Below are 19999 nucleotides of genomic sequence, written 5' to 3' on the forward strand. Positions count from 1 at the left end.
ATCCCTGCATACATGCGACACTTATGCGTATAACGGCAGTCTAGTAATTAACCGATGGTCGTCAAGACAAGGAATGCTTGTTTAATACACATAGTGTGTTTGTGGGTATGTTACGTCGATTTATTTTGCTTCACTGAAATCAGCTGATGAATAATATCTAGCCAAAAAGTAGCATTTTCCTCGCTCGTTATCATTTATTGAAATACCATCCATCATTGCGAGTACTGTAATCAAGAGCGCATCAACGGTGCAGAACGTAGATGAACACAATACTTAAATGAGGTGCTACAAATAGATACTGACGATCGGAGTTTAAAACTGTATGTATTTCAATTTTGCGATTTCGCGTTTTAGTCTCCAACGATGAGCGGTAACGGTAGTAAACTGAAATTCATTGTTCTGGGTGCCGGAATAAACGGCTTGTCGTGTGCTTTTCGGATTTCGACGCACTATCCAGATTCGGATATAGAGATAATTAGTGAGCAGTTTAGTCCATTCACAACAAGCGATGTAGCTGCCGGACTTTGGGAACCTTATCTTCTCGGCGAAACTCCGAGGCATCTAGTTAGGTGAGTGCGGTGAAAATTTGCACTACGCGAATTGTGTGTAGGTCATGTATCGCATCAAGAAAAATGTGTTATAGGAAGTGGTCTAACGAAACGTACAAATACTTCCATGAAATGTGGAAAACTGGACACGCGGCTGAAGCGGGCATTAGTCTGGTACCATATCTTGGTCTGGTTTCCAATGGGGATGATTTGGAGGATTCTTTCTGGAAGGACTATGTGTTCGGCTTTCGTGTGCTGACTCAACCAGAATTGCGGCGATTGGGAACTGAGAACGATGTAGAATATACGTAAATATGAATAAAGAAGTGAAAAAAGAGAAGAAATATGTATTATCTCTGTTTGAAATTTTTCCACAGCTCAGGCACACAATTTGTTACGTTTACATGCGAACCAACCAAGCTGCTACAGTTCTACACCAACGCGTTGCGGTCACGTGGGGCAGTGTTTCGTCAGAAAAAGGTAGACTGTTTCCAAGCACTAGACGAGAAATTGGACCGGCTTATCGTAATCAACTGTCTGGGTTTGGCGTCTGGGAAAATCATTTCTGACGAAATGCTCAAACCGTGTCGCGGTCAGGTCAGACGTGTGCATGCGCCATGGGTGTTTCATGTGTTTACGTCCAATGCTGGCTATGTGATCCCAAACACCAGTAGTGTAACGCTTGGTGGAACAAAGCAGGAAGATGACTGCGATCTGACCATTAGAGCCGAGGATTCCTCGAAGATTACGAAGGGGTGTTATGGGTTGATTCGAATACTGGAGCGAGCACCGGTTATCGCCGATATGGTTGGATTACGGCCGACGCGTAACTCCGTGAGGTTAGAAGTTGAATTTTTGCAAACAGGTAAGTGGGGAATGTTTTCCTACTTAGCAATGATCTATATAGGAACATAATAGTATAAACACAAATAATAATCTTCATGATAATTGTTTTGGAGTTATACTTGCGCCAGAAAAAAGTAGGACGTGAAAGGGCCAACATCTGTATACTGCCCATAATCGCAAGTCAGTCCCATGTTCTATGGGATTCCCTATCCGCATGGGACTGACGCGATTATAGATTTGTATTGAATCTAGTATATACATACTAGAATCAATACAAATACTGGTGCTAGGAAATAATGTTAACCTTGAAAACTTTTCTGGCTACTAGTAACCCAAGAAATTATTGATATTAATTTAAAAAGGTTCTAGAACTACTGATTTTGACTCATTTTAGTATCTCGCCACATACATTGTTTTTATCAATGTTCGGGTTCATAGTGGTAATAAGATCGTAGCACTAAATCAAATTAAAAGCCGATATGTCGCGCATTAATCGGAAATTTCTGTTTTAATCCAACTAGTGGTGCAATTGTGCCTTTGTCATTTATCCAAGCTAGCTATTTCATGACTGGTTTGTATACCAATTTTACACCAATTCTTTGTACAACTTAAGTTTGAAGTCGCTCTATATTTCGGTAAACGATTAAATGCGGCTGATCAACAGGGATAATTCAAGTTACAGTTATCATTTGAATATAGTTAGACCGACCGCCCGGAATGCCATGCAATATAAACTCATACAGGGTCCAGCACTCGAAGTGTAACCAATTGTATAGGCCTTAAATTCGCTTTGGAAAACTATTTTTATTTACTTTAAAGGAATGTGTTAAAATGAGCATGAGCATGATGACCGTACAATTCGGAGTTGCTACTCCGTGATTGACCAGAACAAGCGAAATTGCACAGAGAATCAACGAATGGGGCCTGGGAGTAGCTATCCATTCTCAATGTGCACGTTTCCAGAGTTCTATACTTTGAAATGCCAATAACGGCACCGGCCACGTCCATACAGTCATCGGGGAAGGAAAGGAATGTTAGTGTAACAAAAGTTGTTATGGAGACCGTGTATACCTCTGCATCTCCACGTTTGCCGCGGGAGGGAGTTTTTGTTAGTAGGATGAGATAAAGAATTACACAAATCTGGATTTACCCTGTGCATGTACTATTTCAAAGCATATGAAAGTACTCAATAAAATGGGAACAATTAATTCAATTGATTTAATGGACAAAAAGTAAGCCAATGAATATGACAATAAAACATGTTCTACGTTTTGATATGACTGCCAAAAATTGGTAACTGGCTTTCGATTCATCTCGCGAACTGTCAATTCTCAATCCTCATACATGAATCAACAGTCATCATTTCACTCAGACAAGACCATGCGAATTCCCCACACATACTAAATGCCCAGTGGATTGGTTTCCTAGTTGGTCAAATAAACACTAAACAAACAATGAAATTAGTTTGCTCAGTCCAAAGAAATGTCAGCTCGATTATCATCAACCGGCGGATACGTGTTCTCTTATCAAATCCAATAAATAACACTTAAATTACATACGACAAAATATGTGCAATCCTGAATATAATAAAACGAAGACTACTTAATTATTTGCAATAAAATAAGATCGAATAAATTAATTGTATAACCAAGGTAGTTTATTTTCAAAGATAGCGTTGTTGATGAATCACTTTATAAAATAGGTGATAAGGGACGCGGACAAAAATAATGGACCACCGTGAAGAGTGTGTAAAAATAATCAAAAATTCAGAAATAATTCACTTTTGCTCAGGATCAGGGATCAGTAGCGACTGGCTTAAATGGGACGTTCCCCATGTCGGAGATTTGTGCCTTGTCGTGATTTGTCTTCATCATTTCCCTGATGGGAAAGATAGAGGAAGCGTAAGGTTAGGGAAAATAACGATACAGAGAACATAGACAATACGGAAGTATTTTGCACTCCCAAAGGAATAAAGACACTTCTTGATGAGTAGATATATGAACCCCCCGACGGGATATTGAAATAACAGAACATTTTCACTGTAAGCCACTTGGTTATCAGAACTTCCTAGCACTGCGCACAAACCAGGATTATGGAAATCTAACCGCATTAAACAGTAGTACAATTCAAATATTCCTTGGGATTCCACGAAATATAAAGGACTACCTTATTCAGGTAAAGGCTATGAGTCGAAGCATTGTTGAAGAGAGTACCTTTGCGATTGTGCTTCTTTGCTTTGATTTCGATCGCTTCTCGCAACTACCTGTATTCACACCTGATGTTGTGGAAAGTGAGTCGATTTTAGATTCCCCGAAAAGGATCTACACACATCAACGGCTTAATCAAACAGAGTGGGAATTTAGAATCAAGCAAAGCCCACACAATTAAATCCAATTTTTTCTACCACTTCGAGCTCGTTGGGTACAAGCCAGTTTGCCAACTCATGCGAATACCGCCAGAACAGAGAGTTACAACTTGTTACGTTTAAAGTGGGTAAAGGGTAATCATAAGTGCAATAATGAGGTGTTAGACGAGAAAGAAGGGCGTGAATGCACCCCACTCGCGATGGATTGTCAGTCGCGAGATGGCAGCACTGGAGCTGTCAAACAAAAAACCGCATGGGTTGTGTGAGACGGTGACGTACTCATCGTTCGAGATGCTTTCCTAATCCAGTGAAAGTCAAACGCCAATCGTTTAGGATGTGGCAAATGATTACATGATCTGGCCAGGGTTGCCACTATTTTTCAAAGAATATCTGGCAGATGAATTAAAAATGTCTGGCAAAATCTGCACTTAACAGCGACCTCAAAGCCATCGAAATTTTTCAATAGATTTTGATAAATTTGGGAAAATATCCCCCAAATTTCCAAAATGTGTGTGCAAAAACTTCTATAATTTAAAAATCTGGCAGAATGGGAGGTTTTTCTTTTTGTCTGGAAGCTGCAAAAAACTCTGGCTGTACCAGATAAATCTGGCATAATGGCATCCCTGGATCTGGCCGAACACTGGAGCCCCTGTGCTCAGGAAAGGAACGCGAGGAAGTCATTATGTATTCTATATACGCCAGACTGGGAAAGGAATAACCCAGCACGATATGTTATCGTGCGTCTAATCTGTAGGCTTGTCGAGAGATCAAAGAGGCAAGGTCAAGGCCTGCAATGATGAACTCCACATGTAGGCACTCACGTTGCGCGTGATACCGTAGATGTTCACAATACGGTACCACACAGACTCATTCGTAACCCACACAGTCACGACGGTTGAGCGGTAAGTCTGCACAAATATCTCACTTTCCTCATGCATTTTGCTTCACTTTTCGTGTTTGAGTCAGCTAGCCTTTCTTTCAAGATTACAAATGCCATTTTGTTGTAAGCTACTGGCATATTTTAATTATGTCAGCAATTCAGTCCTCGGCTTGGAGGAACATTTCATCTCGAGGACTCCGACGTTGCAAAACTGAGACATCTTTGGTTGGCTGCGAAGAGAACAGTTCCTTCGGGCTCTTCTAGTCACGAAAATAATCCCTTCAGCCAAACGGTTTCCTGGCAAGCTAACGATGAAACATGCTACTCGGTCTCAAAGGAAGAAAGAGCCACAGAACTTTCACTATTGCTCACTCAGCTAATTGGGTCGCTTCCATAGAAAAAGATGAACCCTGTTATCGACCTTCTTGTCCGGCAATGCCCAGCTCAGTCAGAATCGGAGAAGCCTCGAATACACTACCCTTCACCTGGTCCGAATTTCAGTTGCGAATCATTGGTCGCGTTCAAGTTTAAATACGAGAATGAAAAAAAAGTTAGAACTAAACACTTTTTTAAGGAACATCGTAGTTAAATAATTAAAATAATTGTAAAATAATATCCTTTAATAATACCGTCTACATCCAAATATTAGTTGATAATAATCATATGTCCCGAAAGCAACATAGTTTAAAATTATTAAGTTTAGCCACAAATATTTTAAATAAAATAAATTATGAATCTGAACCACTGTGCAATGGAGTATTGTATAGTTCATTTGAATTCCACTTTTTAAAAATCAGTTACAAATTATCATCGTATGAAATCCACTTTGTAAAAATCGGCAATCCCTAATAAACATCTTATCATTCAAGAGCCTAATGACCTGTTCAGGGTAGCATCCAAACAATATGTGGAATCGTTGGGCTATATGAGTTAATGTTCGTGTATAATATTTTTTTATTAGGGATGTGGTCAAAGCAAAGCGATTTTGATTGGACATTAGTAATCTAGACCAAGTAAAGTAACGCCAATTCTAATAAGTTTTTTGCATCATTTTGACTTCATACTACCATGATGTCAAAATGCGTTGCGTTGCGTTGCGTTGTGACGATGATTTTGGCGGATTGCACACTGACTTCATCATGTTTGACTGCTGATTATCTAATAAGAGTTGCTTAGGAAGTGGTAAGTAGGAATTCATACCAATCCGACCCATATTAAAACCTCAACAGCATGATAGCCATCATTGCCGGCCGCCCCCATCTCCATCGTTCACGGGGAAGGATAAAGGATAAGGTAGACAGGAAGTGTTGATGCTCCACCTACTTAACGGAAGGACGACGATTCATCAGACTCTTCCATAGGTGTCGCGGAGTTGGTGGTTTGGAAGGGTATCAGGTCTAGGATTCGCTCCAAGCAAACGATGCGACCTGTAAAGCATATTTTATTAGGTAGTTGTTTAGTTAGTCTTCGAGTGCACGATCACTCGAAAAAGAGATGATCTTGTTTAGTTTTTGGTTATTTTTAAACTCTGGGCAGCCGGCTACCGAGAGTATACTATGTTCCCTAAACAAAAACAATTTGAACTCCACACAGCCGATCGTGGGAGTATTGCCTGGAAAAGCTAATCTTATCTGCGTAATGGGCCGGATCACTATTTATTGCAACAGTATTTGGACAGAACTCGCTACTTCTTCTCTACGATATATTTATTGGCTTGAAAACTACCAAGTGACAGCATATTATACTGGCAAAAATAGCGCGAGATGTTATAAATCAAGGAAAGTATTTCTTATTTTCCATATCGGATTGTTTGTGGAATACAAGTATACGAGCGATAATACCGAACACTGAAGGGAAATATAAAGGATTGTTAATCTGATGCACGGGCTTGTTAGCAATAACGGAGCTTTAAATTAGGTTCATAAAAACAGACGCGGCGAATTTTCAATACGTATTGAGCCGTGTTCATAGATACTAGTCAGATTAGTCGTATTGGGGCTAATTTCCGATCAACTATTCATTTTTACGGCAATGTTTTCTCGACTAGATCTGTTCGCACCCTCTCATTCTGTTCGCACCCTCTCATTCTGCGGTCTAAGGACCAAATGTCATCAATAGACTTAGAATCGCGTGGAGGCATGAGATAGGAAACTTGTAAGAATTTTGCTATCCCACCGTTTGACTACCAGAATGGATGGGAGAACAGTAATACTAGCAAATACCGACTACCATAAGAGCGGTGCAAATTTGAGCGAGTGACGTAGAGTACTGCACTGAAAAAAGGACCAGGAGTGCGATTTTACGAAGTTTTAGCTTCCGATGGCCCTACATTTTCTGACAAAGTGAAGTTCTTGAATGTTGAGATTTTTATTACTGTTTAGAAAAGCAAAAGTATCATAAAGCTAGTGTCAGGCCTTCATGAGACCTCAAGAAGTCACTTTTGGAGGTATTCGTAAATGTAGATTTGTCGGTAGACGGTTCCAAATATAATAGAAAAATACCTAATTTAACACAACTACAGATCACTTGCAACATAAAAAGCTTTTTGTGAAATTCGACAGCTCCATCTTAGGCCAATTCAATAAATTTCCTGCATGAAAGTTTCCATTTTTTAAAAACGGTTTTTAAGCCAAAGCTTTGGAAGTTAAACCTTGGCGTGGAAGTGCCGGTATATTAATATATTCTGTTACTTAGTGTAGAATTAGATTTCGTCATTTACGGCTAATATACAACCGCCAGAAGAAACTTAAAACGTTGGTACACAATCAAGAAAGGCGAATCAGAAAAGGTATATGTCAGTGATTCACTAAATACAGACTGGAAAGAGGGTAATATGGAAAACCTTAAGGTCCGCCCAGATTAAGTCTTCGGTACGGAACAAAACCTCGGCCTAGGAACTCCTAGCATGTTGTTAGTCGCCTCTTACGACATGGGAGCAGTTCCCAGAGGTTCTATTCTTGGTTGAAATAGTGCAAAAAGATTTCAGCCCGCCGGACACCACACGGCTTCATACTACCATGATGTCAAAATGATGCAAAAACTCATTAAAGTTTATATAGGAATTTAGTGCATGAATCTTCAACTCGTATGTCCGGAACCAGTACTTCGACTAGTAAAAATAAATAAAATCAACTGCAGTTTATGGGAGCATTATATCGCTCGTTTGAATTTAAGTTTGTGCACATCGGTTCAGGCATCTTGCAAAATTGAGTGACATTTTGTACACACACTCGGCAGTCCGGGGCTCTGTTGCAAAGTCGATTTTTGGAGTAATTGCATAGCCTTTCTTTATACGAAAAGACAAGAAGCTATTGATAAATATTGGACCCTCGACTACTAGCGAATCTCAAAATAGATTACCAGCCTTATACATAATGCATTACGACGAATAGATTTTTTGGATAAATGTGGTTCAATCGAATTCGACTCATGTTTGATTAGGCTGTCGCTCTTGAGAATGCACCTAACATTCGTTGAAAAAATCGATCCGTGGTAAAGCAGAATAAGGCTTCATAAGTATTCATCGTATATATTTGAACTGAATGATAACGGTTTCCACATTTGCAGAGCACAACGAGCAGTTTCCAATAATTCACAATTATGGACATGGCGGTAGCGGTATTACACTGGCCTGGGGTTGCGCTGGAGAAGTTCTAAATTTGGTTCACCATGTTCTGAACAGTACAAATTACGGTAGCAAGGAGTTGTTTAGCAGTAAATCAAAATTATGATATCTCTCACTACTATATCTGGAAAAAGAAGCTTTTTCTAAGGAGTTCAAAAAAATAAATAAAATAGATTGCATAAAATCGAACAATATGTAACATAGTCATAGGAAAATATATTCGATCCATTTGCTATGTTTTGCAAACAAAAATACTATCTACATAAAAGAAAAACATTCTCTGTGCACAAACAACCAATTCACTTCCTCGTAGGTTACACAGACAGCTCGATTGGTCCGGCTCGAGGCGTCAGCACCTGATATTGGCGCGGTAAGAAAAACTTTGATAAGGCAGTTGATTTAAATTTGCATTTCGAACCGAGCTACAGTATCAGTTTGCGTTCGGCTATCGAATGAGTCAGTAATATGAGATAGACTTGGAAGCGTAAGTACCGGTCTGTACGTTCTTCGTAGTGCTGAATACATTTTCCAAGTGATCTAATCATGCATCAAATCGTCGTACTTGGTGCGGGTGTGAATGGACTGTGCGCCGCCGTGCAGCTTGCTGAGCATTATTACGGCGCGGCCAGTGTGACGCTGATCTCAGAGGATGTTACGCCGGCCACAACCGGTGACGGATCGGCTGGGCTGTGGGGACCATACTACTGTGGGAACACGCCGGATCATAAAATTGTGTAAGTTGATAAGACTCTGGTAGAACCTATCGATATTTGACATTTTTCTGTGCCGTTATATGATGCAAAATGTGTCAAGGTGCCCTGGTCGAAAAAATAATGAAAAGTCATTTCGAAATGAATTTCGGTAGAAAGTAAACCAAACACTGAAATGATAATAGAGAGTTCAGGCCTTTAATAATACAGTGAAGTGATGCGATTGGCTTGCCAGTTAGGAGCGCCATTTGGAGGGCTCTGTTTGGGAAACGCAACATACAAAAGTATATTTTATCCCAACACTGTAAAATTTCGCAATCGTGTACTGTTGCTAACTGTGTTAATGTTATTAGTTTTTGAATCGATTAGTGGTTAAATCATGAATTTCAATCAATAAACCCATAATCGTTGAGTTGCGCAAAAATTTCATGAGGCTGAATGACCTCCCTATTTTAGAATTAAAACCAGCCGCGAAAAGGAAAGACTGAATGGAAATGCTTGAAGTTTTTTTTTTAAATTTAATATCGCGAGTCTTGAAGCTACTGTATGTTAACAGAAAAAAACAACAAAACAGTCCCTAAAATCCGGCAACTACAAGAAAGGCGGAGCCTACTTAAGCCATCTTTTCGTGTTCTTGATCACCCTGACCCAAACGAAATTTATCTTAATTCTATAGAACAAATCCTAATTCAACTTTAACCAATTTCAGCAAATGGTCAACCGCCACACACGTATTTTTCCACCAACTGTGGCAGAACGGCCTTGCGTCACGAGTCGGAGTCAGTCTGCAGCCATGCGTACGACTTACGACAAACCCGCAAGGCTACCCGGAACCCTCCTGGAAGGACATTGTATTCGGATGCCAGAAACTTTCCCAAGCCGAACTGAATCGATTGAGTTACGAGCACGGTCGTAACTACACCGGAGGATATCACTTTGCAACGTTCACATGCGAGCCGTCCGGACTGCTACCGTATCTGTTCAATCGGTTCGTTAATGTCGGTGGCAAGTTTGTCCAAGCAAAGGTGCAGAGTATTGATAGTGTGCTGAGCAATCGAAAGGTAGATTTGATCGTAAACTGTACAGGACTGGGATCACTGGAAATGCTGGGCGATAAGGATGTCCTACCCATTCGGGGTCAAGTAGCGAGAGTGTGCGCCCCCTGGATGTTCGAAATCATTCTGGACGATAGCGATGATGGGAACTATGTGATTCCAAAGTAGGTTAGGAATACAATCGCGAATCGATTCGATTATATAGTGTGCTATTTTTCAGTTCAGAAACAGTTATCCTCGGAGGAACACACCAGATGAATGACTTCAACCGAAACATCAGTGAAGAAGATAGTAAATTTATTTTCGACGGATGTGAACGCATGCTCCCGAGTCTTAAGAAAGCCACCAGAGTTAAGGAGTGGGTTGGATTACGTCCAGGACGAAGCACGGTACGACTAGAACTGGAACAGTACAAAACAGGTAAGCCGATCACCATTTTCAGCAATTTGGGTTTATCATTCTGTTGCAATAATAGTTTAAATTGCATGGACATAGCAGCCTAACTACACGGAATTGACAGATAATGTGAAAACAAAATCAGCTGTTACAAAACCAAAATAATTGTACGATCAGATTAGAATTGATAGGACTTGTTGTTCGGTGCTTGCCTCTAAGTTTTTATAGAAGCGTTGGTACGATTCAATCTCTCGTTATCAGTTTCACAACCTCTTGATTACTGTAGGATGTTTTTTAAACATGCGCGGGGTACGGGATAATACGAAAGTATTATGAAGCATTTCAACGCTTTCAAGCGGTAGCAAATTCCTTTTTCTTCGCGGGGTTTCTACGGAAATGATAGTAGTATAGTATAGTGTACAAGTCTATAATCAAGCCGTTTTTAAACTTTACGGAAATAGTCGTTCTTGTTTGCTACAGAAATGCTATTTGAGAGTTTTCTGTTTCGAATAGAGTTATGCACATATTCATTATTTTCGAATTTTGGCCCACTAATCTCGGATCTATTAAACATCAATTTAGGATATTCCTTCGTCAATCTGAGCAGCTCTACGATTTTCAAATCACATTTTTGTCAATGTTTGGGGAGCGATTTATAGGATTGCGTCCATCGTTATTAAAGGTTGAGAAATGTATTTTGGAAAACCATTTCATAAAGCATGTTTCAGTTCGTTCGACACAAATACTACATTACAAGCTGGTGGAAAATAAACAAAGACGGCAAAAGTAAATGGGATTGTTTTCAACCAGGAAACATCATTAGTGTTCGTGAAACCGGTCGCAAAGAACTCAATTAGGCAATCCATTAGACGTTTGTTTGACAATTCAGCGGTGGGTTCTGTCAACAAATCTACTCCTGCGAACAGAAAAACTCGTCCGACAAGCATCTTTCGTTAGTCCGATTCGTTTGATGTTGGACCGAATCAACGATATTGTCGGACGTCGCACCCCTCGGAGTAACGTCAGAAGAGGTAAACAAGAAATAATCAGCTGATCAGAAACGTCTCATGGATTGCCTAATTGAAGCAGCAAAACTGTCAAATTCTTGTGCCAACCGAGCCAACCAATTTTATTTTGGGGGTACTGCTAAAGGGTGCCACGATCAAAAATTTATCAAACAAGACTACTGTGTGCAAATCGGTCAACTTTTTTATTAAAAAATTAAATCATGTTTCGTTTGCAAGTTCAATTCATACATAAGAAAAAAAATTCACTCAAGCTTCCTTTTCAGCGAGTGCAAATTATCGGATCTTTCGTTTGATTCATTCCATCAAGTTGCACAGCCTCCTTGGCCAAATTCCTTGCCGCAGAACGCCAGTTTGCCTTGAACTTCATCTTGCTGACAATTGACTTATTTGAAGTCTAGGACACCAACACAGTTATAATGTGTATAGACAACATTCATATAACACGATGTTTACAGTTCGCCATCTGATTTAACCTGATTTGGCAAAAATTCCCCCCGATTCAACCTCAATCTCGCACCAACACAACTGCACATGGATTAGTCAATTGTCTTTCGCGTCTTCTTGAGGTTCCGTTTGACGATTGCCCAATATTTTTCTATAGGTCGCCGCTCTGGCTTGTTGGGAAGGTTGATGTCCTTGGACACTACTTATAAGTTGTTCTCGGCATACTACTCCATGGCCTTTTTTCGGTACTAGCAAGAAACAGAACGGAACAATTGTGTTGCTTGAGGAAAGGTAACATGCGTTTTCCAGGCACTTCTGCACATATATATCCTAGTTGTTTGTTCATGATTGCGATGTAAATGTTACTCTTCAAGCCACAGGAACAGATGGCATGCCACACGAAATATTTCTTTGCGAACTTCTACAGCTCAATGTGTTTGAAAATCTGTCATCTCTCCTCTTCTAGTCGACGCTAAATATCCGTGTTCATGGAGCTGTTTAAAGTGCTTTACGTAGATTTTGTTATCCTGTACCACGCAATAAAACTTTGTTAGCATTTTCTTGTAATGCTTCCGCGATCGGTCTCTGGCCGACTTGTTTCAATAACTGAGAACAGACATACAAGTAAAGTTTTAATCTTGTGCAAGAAATAAAACTGTCGCTTTGAAATGACAAATTGCCACTGGCCGGCTCTTCGATCGGCCAGCAATCTCTATACGGGACTTGTGTGCAAACTTGGATACAAGGGTGACCCACGCATGCGATGGTGATTTTCAACGTATTTTCATTTAAATGTTTACACAGGTTTTCCGGGAATGTTTGTTCTAGCTTATATGTCTTTTCTCTGTGTCACAATTTTAAGTCACCACCTTCTTGTCAGTTGTTCGGACGGCAGGCGAAAACAAGATTTTTGAAAATCCGCCTTTTTTACTGTGCAGATCAAACTAAATAACTTTATTTTAATTTTCCGTAAATAATCGATTATTTGTCTTACTCACAATTGTTTGTTCTCCTTACTTTACAGCTTCCTCTTTTCCTTCCTCTATCGCTGTCTATCGCAATTTATTTCGTTTTATCTCGGAATTGATAATCTCAACTGTACCGTTCGTATTTGTCCAGTGTTTGCCTCCGCGTATGTATTCTGGATCTTAGTTTCTTAAGTACAGCTTAATCTGCAATCTATCCGCTATCCGAATAATTTCCTTGCTCACAACTTCTAATTTCTTACTCCAACGTATTTTACTATTCTACTACTATCACTTTCAAAATGGTCTTTTTCTATCCTGCTTTCCTTCTTATGTTGTTTGTTTACTTATGTTGTCTCTGACATTTCCCTCGCTCTACATTCGTGATGCATTTCGTCGTCTGTCAGCATGACAACAAATTTGTTGCATCTGTCAATTCGATACGCATTGGTGCGACTGCCAGTGATGCCAGAACATCAGTCGATAGTCCGGTTCGGGCTTTTAACTCGTTGCACGATTGTAACCGACACTCCCAGCTTGGACGGAGAAGTTGGGAAATAGCTGGCCACATTGTTCGTCGTTTTTTTGGTCACTGGCTTTCGATTTCCCCCCGAACCAGTCCTTCTGGCTGTCGACAAATGTTTTCCATACATATTTCTTACGTTGGCGACAGTAGATTTTGCCACATTCAATAATTGCACTAGCTTGGCGTGCGAGTAGTTCAGATTTTCGCGATGTGCGAGTAAAATTTTACACGGTTGTTCCTCTTGCTTCGACGCCATTTTTACAATTGAAGAGCAAATACATCTTAAATGAAGGGTGTGCAGCTTTTTTAAAGCACACTCCCAAGAACGCGAAGCATAACAAGACACAACACTTATTGACCTTACTAACTGTAAAAGGATTAAAAATTTACCATTTTGTCGACCGGTTTCGGGCTCGATGTTGCTTATGTAGAGGACTCACTGAGCTAGCACACCGAGCTTGCTCGTGTCAGCTTACCGAGCTAGCTCATGGTGCTAACTCGTTGTGCTCGAGCACGAAGGTTACCTAGCACGAGCGGTGTCACTGCTTATTGCTTTTGGTTCGTTCAAAGTGGCTACTCAGCTCGTGTTAAGCGGCCCTTACACGTTCAATATTTTTGTCAATACCAGTATTGACGATATTGTTACAATATTTCAGTCCCGTTTGAAATCCACATCGTCAATAAAAAATTTTCCATTACACGTACAATACTTTTGTCAATACTCTCTAGTATTGACAAAAATATTGAACGTGTAATGGCCGCTTTAGGCTCTCGTACTGTGCTTCAAGCATCCCTGCTCGAGATCATGACATATGGCTGACTTCAACGTGATACTGTTGTACTGTATGGCGCTTTCAACATTATTCACTGTTTCAGCAGGTGGGCTATACGAAAGAAATGTAAAATTTAATCCCTTGTTCAGATCCAGCTCTGCTTGTGATGGTAGAGGGGACGAGAAATGTATCACAAACTTGTCAATGATCTGCGGGGAGCACTTTGCTTTCTTTGGGGATTGTGCATGGGCGAGCGATAACAATTTTTTTCCGTGCCTTTCCTTCGTCTTTCTAATGCGCTGCCCCAGATTATAATTTATTTCATTCAACGCTGTTTGCCAACACTCTGTTCTACCAGGTACCGGTGAACAATACATTCTGTTGCGGTATGGTAGGCAACTGGCTTTAATAGCTGCAAGTATAGGGAGTACAACGTCAATGACCAATTTTTGATCGCAGCACCCTTTCTTATTACTCCACAATACTTTACTTCCGTTGCTAATTCACTAGTGGTTTCGTTCAGATAAGGCGGTTTCAGGTTACTTAAAGCTTACCAAGCCGTGATGCCCTTTGCTGTATCCAGTCGGCTCCAGTTTACTCGGTCAATCCATCACTCCTACTTGTACCCGTCGGATACGTTTCGAGAAACAATTTTTACCGGCTTGTAGTTCACCATTCTGACAACATACCCAGCCAACCGTAGCCATCCAATTTTCGCTTTGCAAACGATGGATGGTTGTCCAAGAAACGCCGTCTCCAGATTCTGTCTTTCATCTGCACCCGACCGTAAATCGTTCACAACACCTTACGTTTGATAACAATAGGATCGCGTTGGTCCTCCGCCTACATACACCAGGTTTCGTGGCCGTATAGAGGACAACCGGTCTAGTGAGCGAAGTCCTACTTGATTGTTCGTTACGTGGTATCTTGTTGGAGATCCCCACATCACGGACACCTCCGAGTGTTTAGTTCTGACTACGATTGGGTTAAAGCGCTCACTTGCGCCTACTCATTTCGTTAGTACTGCAGAAGGCATATACATAAACGTATATGATACTATCAGTGGTGCAACTTATTAACCATTACCTTTCATTCCTTTTTGAACAGTCCAACAACTTCCCTCAAATCATCTACGGCTTCGGCAGAACTTTTGCGGTTTAAGTTTATGTGGTACCTTGCAACAGTATCTACAACTAACCTCCTTCCAGCATCCGATAAAGAATGCGTTTCAGTGGTCTGCAATAACTTTATCGTATATAGTTTACCGATTTTTCCTTGAAAATCTGGTTTGTTGATGTTAGCTATTACGGAAGAAAGTTTTTTTAGAAATTATTTCACTTTTCTCTCATTGTTTGTAAATACCCCACACTGATTTGTTGCGTCTTCATACAGAGAAGATGAAAATTCGTCATCTATATCAATCTCGTTCACAACTGCTGTTTGACTGCAATTAAGTAGATTATTGCTGATTGCATAGTTTAGTTCATATTCCAATGGCGTACTCTACAATAATAAAGAAGTAAAAATAATAATCATTTAAGTTATTTTGATTAACCGCATATTACGCATCAGCTTCGAATCTAAAGGTTCCTCGAAATTTGTGTTAAAAACTTTTGTTACACTGGTATGGATCACCGCTATATCTAAACATTCTTCCGTGGTAGTATCCCATAGAAAAAATAAATCGAAACCAAATGTATATTCATATAACTATAAAATATAGTTGGAGTATCAAACCTGCTCGAAATCCGTTTGCTCAGCTTGCTGTAAATCCTTTCAGGATGAGAAACATTTACGGATTCAGCTTCTTTCGAGCCAAACCCTGTTAAGAACGCCAATATAAAATTTTCTCCTGTCAAGCTTTTTCAATTCTACTTACGTTCTTCTGCGCAGATCCAGGACCACAACTGGTTAGTGTCAACCTTCGCGTGAACGGTTCCGATTGCACTGGAAAATTCGATCTTGCTGAAAGTGGTTGTGATTTTTGCGCCTGAAAAGAAGATGCATTATTATTTTTATAAATCAATTCAGAAAAATTACTTTGACTTACGTCGAAATATCTCCAACGTCGGGTGCGCCGTTCAGAAAATCTGCGATTAGCTTCAGTTCGTCAACAATAATTATTATAGGCGCCACTTTTGTGTTTGCTTAACTTTTTTTCGCACAAGTGACAACATTGAATTTCATAAGGCGCGGTAATGAAAATAAGAATTTCGCTAGTCTAGTTGCCTGAGTGTACACAGTCGACACCGGCTTACAGATTACGTGGCATCAATAGACGCACGTGAGGCATGAGATAGGAGCTTTTGGACGCTGGGAAGTATTCACCATTTCAAGATAGGTTGACTTTCCTTTTTCTTGCAAATGGCTTCTGATGCTTTTTGGGGCATTTATCCTTGTCCCTAGCAATGATAACAACGTTGTCAGCGTAGCTCGTTCCTTACAATTCCAGACCAGGGTTTTGAGGAAGCTGTCCACAACCAAGAACCGCGGAAGAGATGATAGTATTCCTTCTTGAAGTAAGCCTCTAGTGGTACTCATGGTCTGTATCGCCGACGCTGTCACAGTCCAGCAGCATTTCTGCGATTCACTCGACAGTAGACATTCAGCCGAACGACGAAGCGATTCGAAGGCACTATTGTTGAAGTTTCCCTCAATGTCATTTAAGAGCAACACTGCATATTCATTATTTTGCGAAGCATTTTCTTGGGTATAAACACCACCCTGACTTGCCTCCAGCATAGTGGCACATACCCTATGCCTATGGTGTAGCTGCTCTGCTTAAAGATCCGTACCAGATGTGGTAATAGAATATTCGGCAGCGATCGTAGCGCATGTGTTTGAGACGATTTTCCGACTCAGATCCATTGATCCGTTGACATATGGATGTGAGTACTCATAAGCAACTCAAGCGTTCCCTTTTGATCATCGTTATGTGAGTCAATGTACCAATCTCATTAGAGTTATATTTACTGAGAATCAGCCGGATACGATTCGCATAGGTAAATTATCCGCCTCCTCGCAAACAACTCTCCCGGATTTTCTCTTAGATGTCCTACTGATTTTGTTATATTTGGTGAAAGCCATGATGGGTTCTTAATTGATCTTTAGTCACTGGGGGGACTTCTCTTTTCATAGCACGTTTGGTTGGTTGACAACTCGTTTCGTACGCAGTAATTGTGATAATTTCGTCTAGTTCTTTGAAGTCTTTGACATTGACCTAGAAACACCCCAGATAGATACGTTCTTCGGGACTGTCCTCTTCGTGGTCCGATAAGAGCGGCTCTACAAACACGTGCCATTTACTGACCTTAGAACTGACAAAGACAGCAAATGGTTAAATCCAGAACCTCATTCTTGTCCAAACCATCATTGCTATACGTATGGGTGTTGCCATGGTTCAGAATTTGCAAGTCATATGAATTAAAACATTCAAAGAGGTGCTCACCACATTCTCTCGTGTCGCTGATACCCCATATCACAAGATGAGTATTTGCATCGCAGTCGATAATTTGGTAAATATTCCGCTAATTGCAATAGTTAACCAAACTTTTCAGTTAGGCTGAGGCAACGACAACCGTTTGATGTCTTTTCTCTGCTGGAATTTATACAATTGCAGACACTAGGTCCCTGGAAATATTTTTGGTTAATGAAATGAATCTAATGAGGTTCTCAAAGAGCAGGGCGACCTTTGTCTTTACAGTAAAGCAACTTACATCTTTGTGTTGGAAGTCCGAGAAGACGATCTTCTGCTGTCCATAGTTCTTGGATAAATCGAATTCCTATCGATACCTTTACAAACATTCCATTCTGCTTAGGCCATCAGAAGCTTCTTTTGCACGCTGAAGGTTACTTCATATGCATTTGATTATGCACGTCTTTTTCGAGGTGATGAGTGTCTGATTTGGTGTTCCTGGCTGTTGATTTTTCTTCCCTTATCCCATTTTTTTCTTGCATTTTATCCCAGCTTAAGGAGTACAGGTACTTGAGATTCCTTACGTTTACATTTTCTGGGTCCACGTTTCGAAGCATTTATGGTCGGAGATGTTCTCGCGTCTTTATGCTGGACCTTGATAGAGGCTCGTTGACATGGTGAGGGATCCGATTCTTCTGTAACCATGGAGTCTCTTGCGATAAGTTTGTTGTTCAGTATGGCGTTCTCCTCTTTTTGGTGAAAGCCTTCAGATTAACCTTCTGACCGTATCCAAATTCAATCTCAAAATTCCGTCGCTCAAATCTCTCCCAGGAGATGACATCCACTTCGAAGGTGAAGGTGGCTAGATTTTCAGTGTCCTTTCGATACAGGTGCTTCCATCCAGCGGTCGATACGCTGTTCTGGGCTTCGATTATTTAATTGGCTTCATTCCAATCGTGTCTTCGGCACTATAACATTCCACAACCGTAAGCCTCTTGTCAAGAGTCTTTCAGTAGTCTTGCTCTTTAATTAAGAATTTGGCAGTTTCTTCATCTAAACAGTGATCCAGCACAACCTGAGAGTTGCATTCTGTGTGAATAGCGGCTTAACATTGTTTCTGGCGTTTCGCTCCACAAACCGTCCCAATACTCATTTCTAATCTGGCTGACCTCCTCCGTATTCAGATATGTATTGGGAAGTGCTTGTGGATAACCCCAATTCCAATAGTTTTAGCGATCGAACGGTAGCTAAGGCTGGAGTTATGATCAACGCATTTCACACAACCCACATTTTGTTTCTACTGCGCCATGAGTGATTCCTTCGTTTCTCCCCTGGTCCCTGGTTAAGGTTTAAGTTTCCTTGAGTCCCCTCTTCTTTGTTTGGCGTTGTCCATCTGAGACTTCTGGTTCCCTGCGTGGCTGGCGCTAGGAAATAAATAATAATTACATGCAATGCAAAAATGACCCTACAATATGAGTTTCCCACATTTTAAAGTCTTATGCAATTACGCGTAAAGCAAAAACAAAATGCTATAATCCGATCAATATAAAAGGAGATAATGAATTGTAAGCAGCAGATTTGACAAAATGCTGCGAATCAGGATCTTCGATATTCTTGAAAAGTTCTTTCAGTGACAGCCGAAAACACATCTAGATTAAATTCTCATTCACCACACGTGTTACCATCAAAGACCCAGGGGCAACTAAACCTTATATTATCTACCTTACTTTCAGGGGAGCGAACTGTACCGATCATTCACAACTACGGCCACGGTGGTTGCGGCGTGACACTTTGCTGGGGCTGCGGAACAGAAGTTCTTCAACTTAGTCAAGACTTGGGTTTCGATAGTACTACGAGGTCTAAGCTTTAAGCCGTCGGACACATTCGGATTAATCAGGTTACATTAACTCCCTTAACATAATAGGTACGTCAAATGCATATATTATCCACACTTTTTACATTGTGGACCATAATGTTTAAATATAGACAATAAAATGTATATACGTTCCTTACCGTACGGTTATACTATTATCCTTCCGGGAAAGAAAGATTGTCCTACTGCTTTTTAGCTCTATGTATCTTACGAAATGAGATTTAAAATCGATCAAACTGAACGACGTCTTTCATCAGGAAGCTACGCAGCTGCCAGAGAGCATCGACCACCGCTTCCGGTTTGTCGCGGCCCTTCTTGCCGAGCCAGTGCGTCGGTAGGCGACTTACGTCCTGATTCGGGATGTTTTCGCGGGTTGCCGTCAGCGTCTTCTGCCAGGGCGTTATATACTGCGAACCACTCTGCAATCCCTCGATATAGCGTATGTAAGCCTCCGAGTGAAGAACGCGTTGCGGTCGAGGCGGTACGGTGACAAACAGCGGCTCGGCTGGTGGCGCTGGAACGACTGTATAATGAGAAGAATTTTGATAAG

The 19999-nt window shown here is 40.7% G+C and overlaps 3 protein-coding genes across 8 annotated transcripts in view; 2 read left to right on the forward strand and 1 right to left on the reverse strand.

Moving 5' to 3' along the window:
* The first annotated feature begins 77 nt into the window (after window positions 1-77).
* Window positions 78-8558, forward strand: LOC131684553 (D-aspartate oxidase-like). Of its 3 annotated transcripts, XM_058967545.1 has the most exons (5): window positions 78-282; window positions 355-569; window positions 629-856; window positions 926-1413; window positions 8207-8558. In XM_058967545.1, exons 2-5 carry the CDS (start codon window positions 364-366, stop codon window positions 8368-8370), a joined length of 1086 nt encoding a protein of 361 aa, XP_058823528.1. In that variant the 5' UTR covers window positions 78-282; window positions 355-363; the 3' UTR covers window positions 8371-8558. The 3 variants fall into 3 exon arrangements, with proteins under 3 accessions (XP_058823528.1, XP_058823527.1, XP_058823529.1); XM_058967544.1 differs by having other exon boundaries at window positions 78-569; XM_058967546.1 differs by having other exon boundaries at window positions 78-569; window positions 644-856.
* A 131-nt stretch (window positions 8559-8689) lies between these two features.
* Window positions 8690-19593, forward strand: LOC131684555 (D-aspartate oxidase-like). The gene is made up of 4 exons (XM_058967547.1): window positions 8690-8998; window positions 9684-10193; window positions 10250-10449; window positions 19310-19593. The coding sequence occupies exons 1-4, from the start codon at window positions 8808-8810 to the stop codon at window positions 19444-19446; spliced, it is 1038 nt and encodes a 345-aa protein (XP_058823530.1). The 5' UTR covers window positions 8690-8807; the 3' UTR covers window positions 19447-19593.
* Window positions 19489-19999, reverse strand: part of LOC131684552 (protein polybromo-1) — a 36194-nt gene continuing 35683 nt past the window's right edge. For all 4 annotated transcript variants that reach the window (XM_058967540.1, XM_058967542.1, XM_058967541.1 and 1 more), the window contains exon 16: window positions 19489-19972. In XM_058967540.1, the coding sequence (XP_058823523.1) occupies window positions 19671-19972 (302 nt within the window). In that variant the 3' untranslated portion in view covers window positions 19489-19670. The remainder of the gene's footprint in view (window positions 19973-19999) is intronic.

The sequence above is a fragment of the Topomyia yanbarensis genome, chromosome 2 (assembly GCF_030247195.1).
Source record: "Topomyia yanbarensis strain Yona2022 chromosome 2, ASM3024719v1, whole genome shotgun sequence".
Classification (NCBI taxonomy): domain Eukaryota; kingdom Metazoa; phylum Arthropoda; class Insecta; order Diptera; family Culicidae; genus Topomyia; species Topomyia yanbarensis.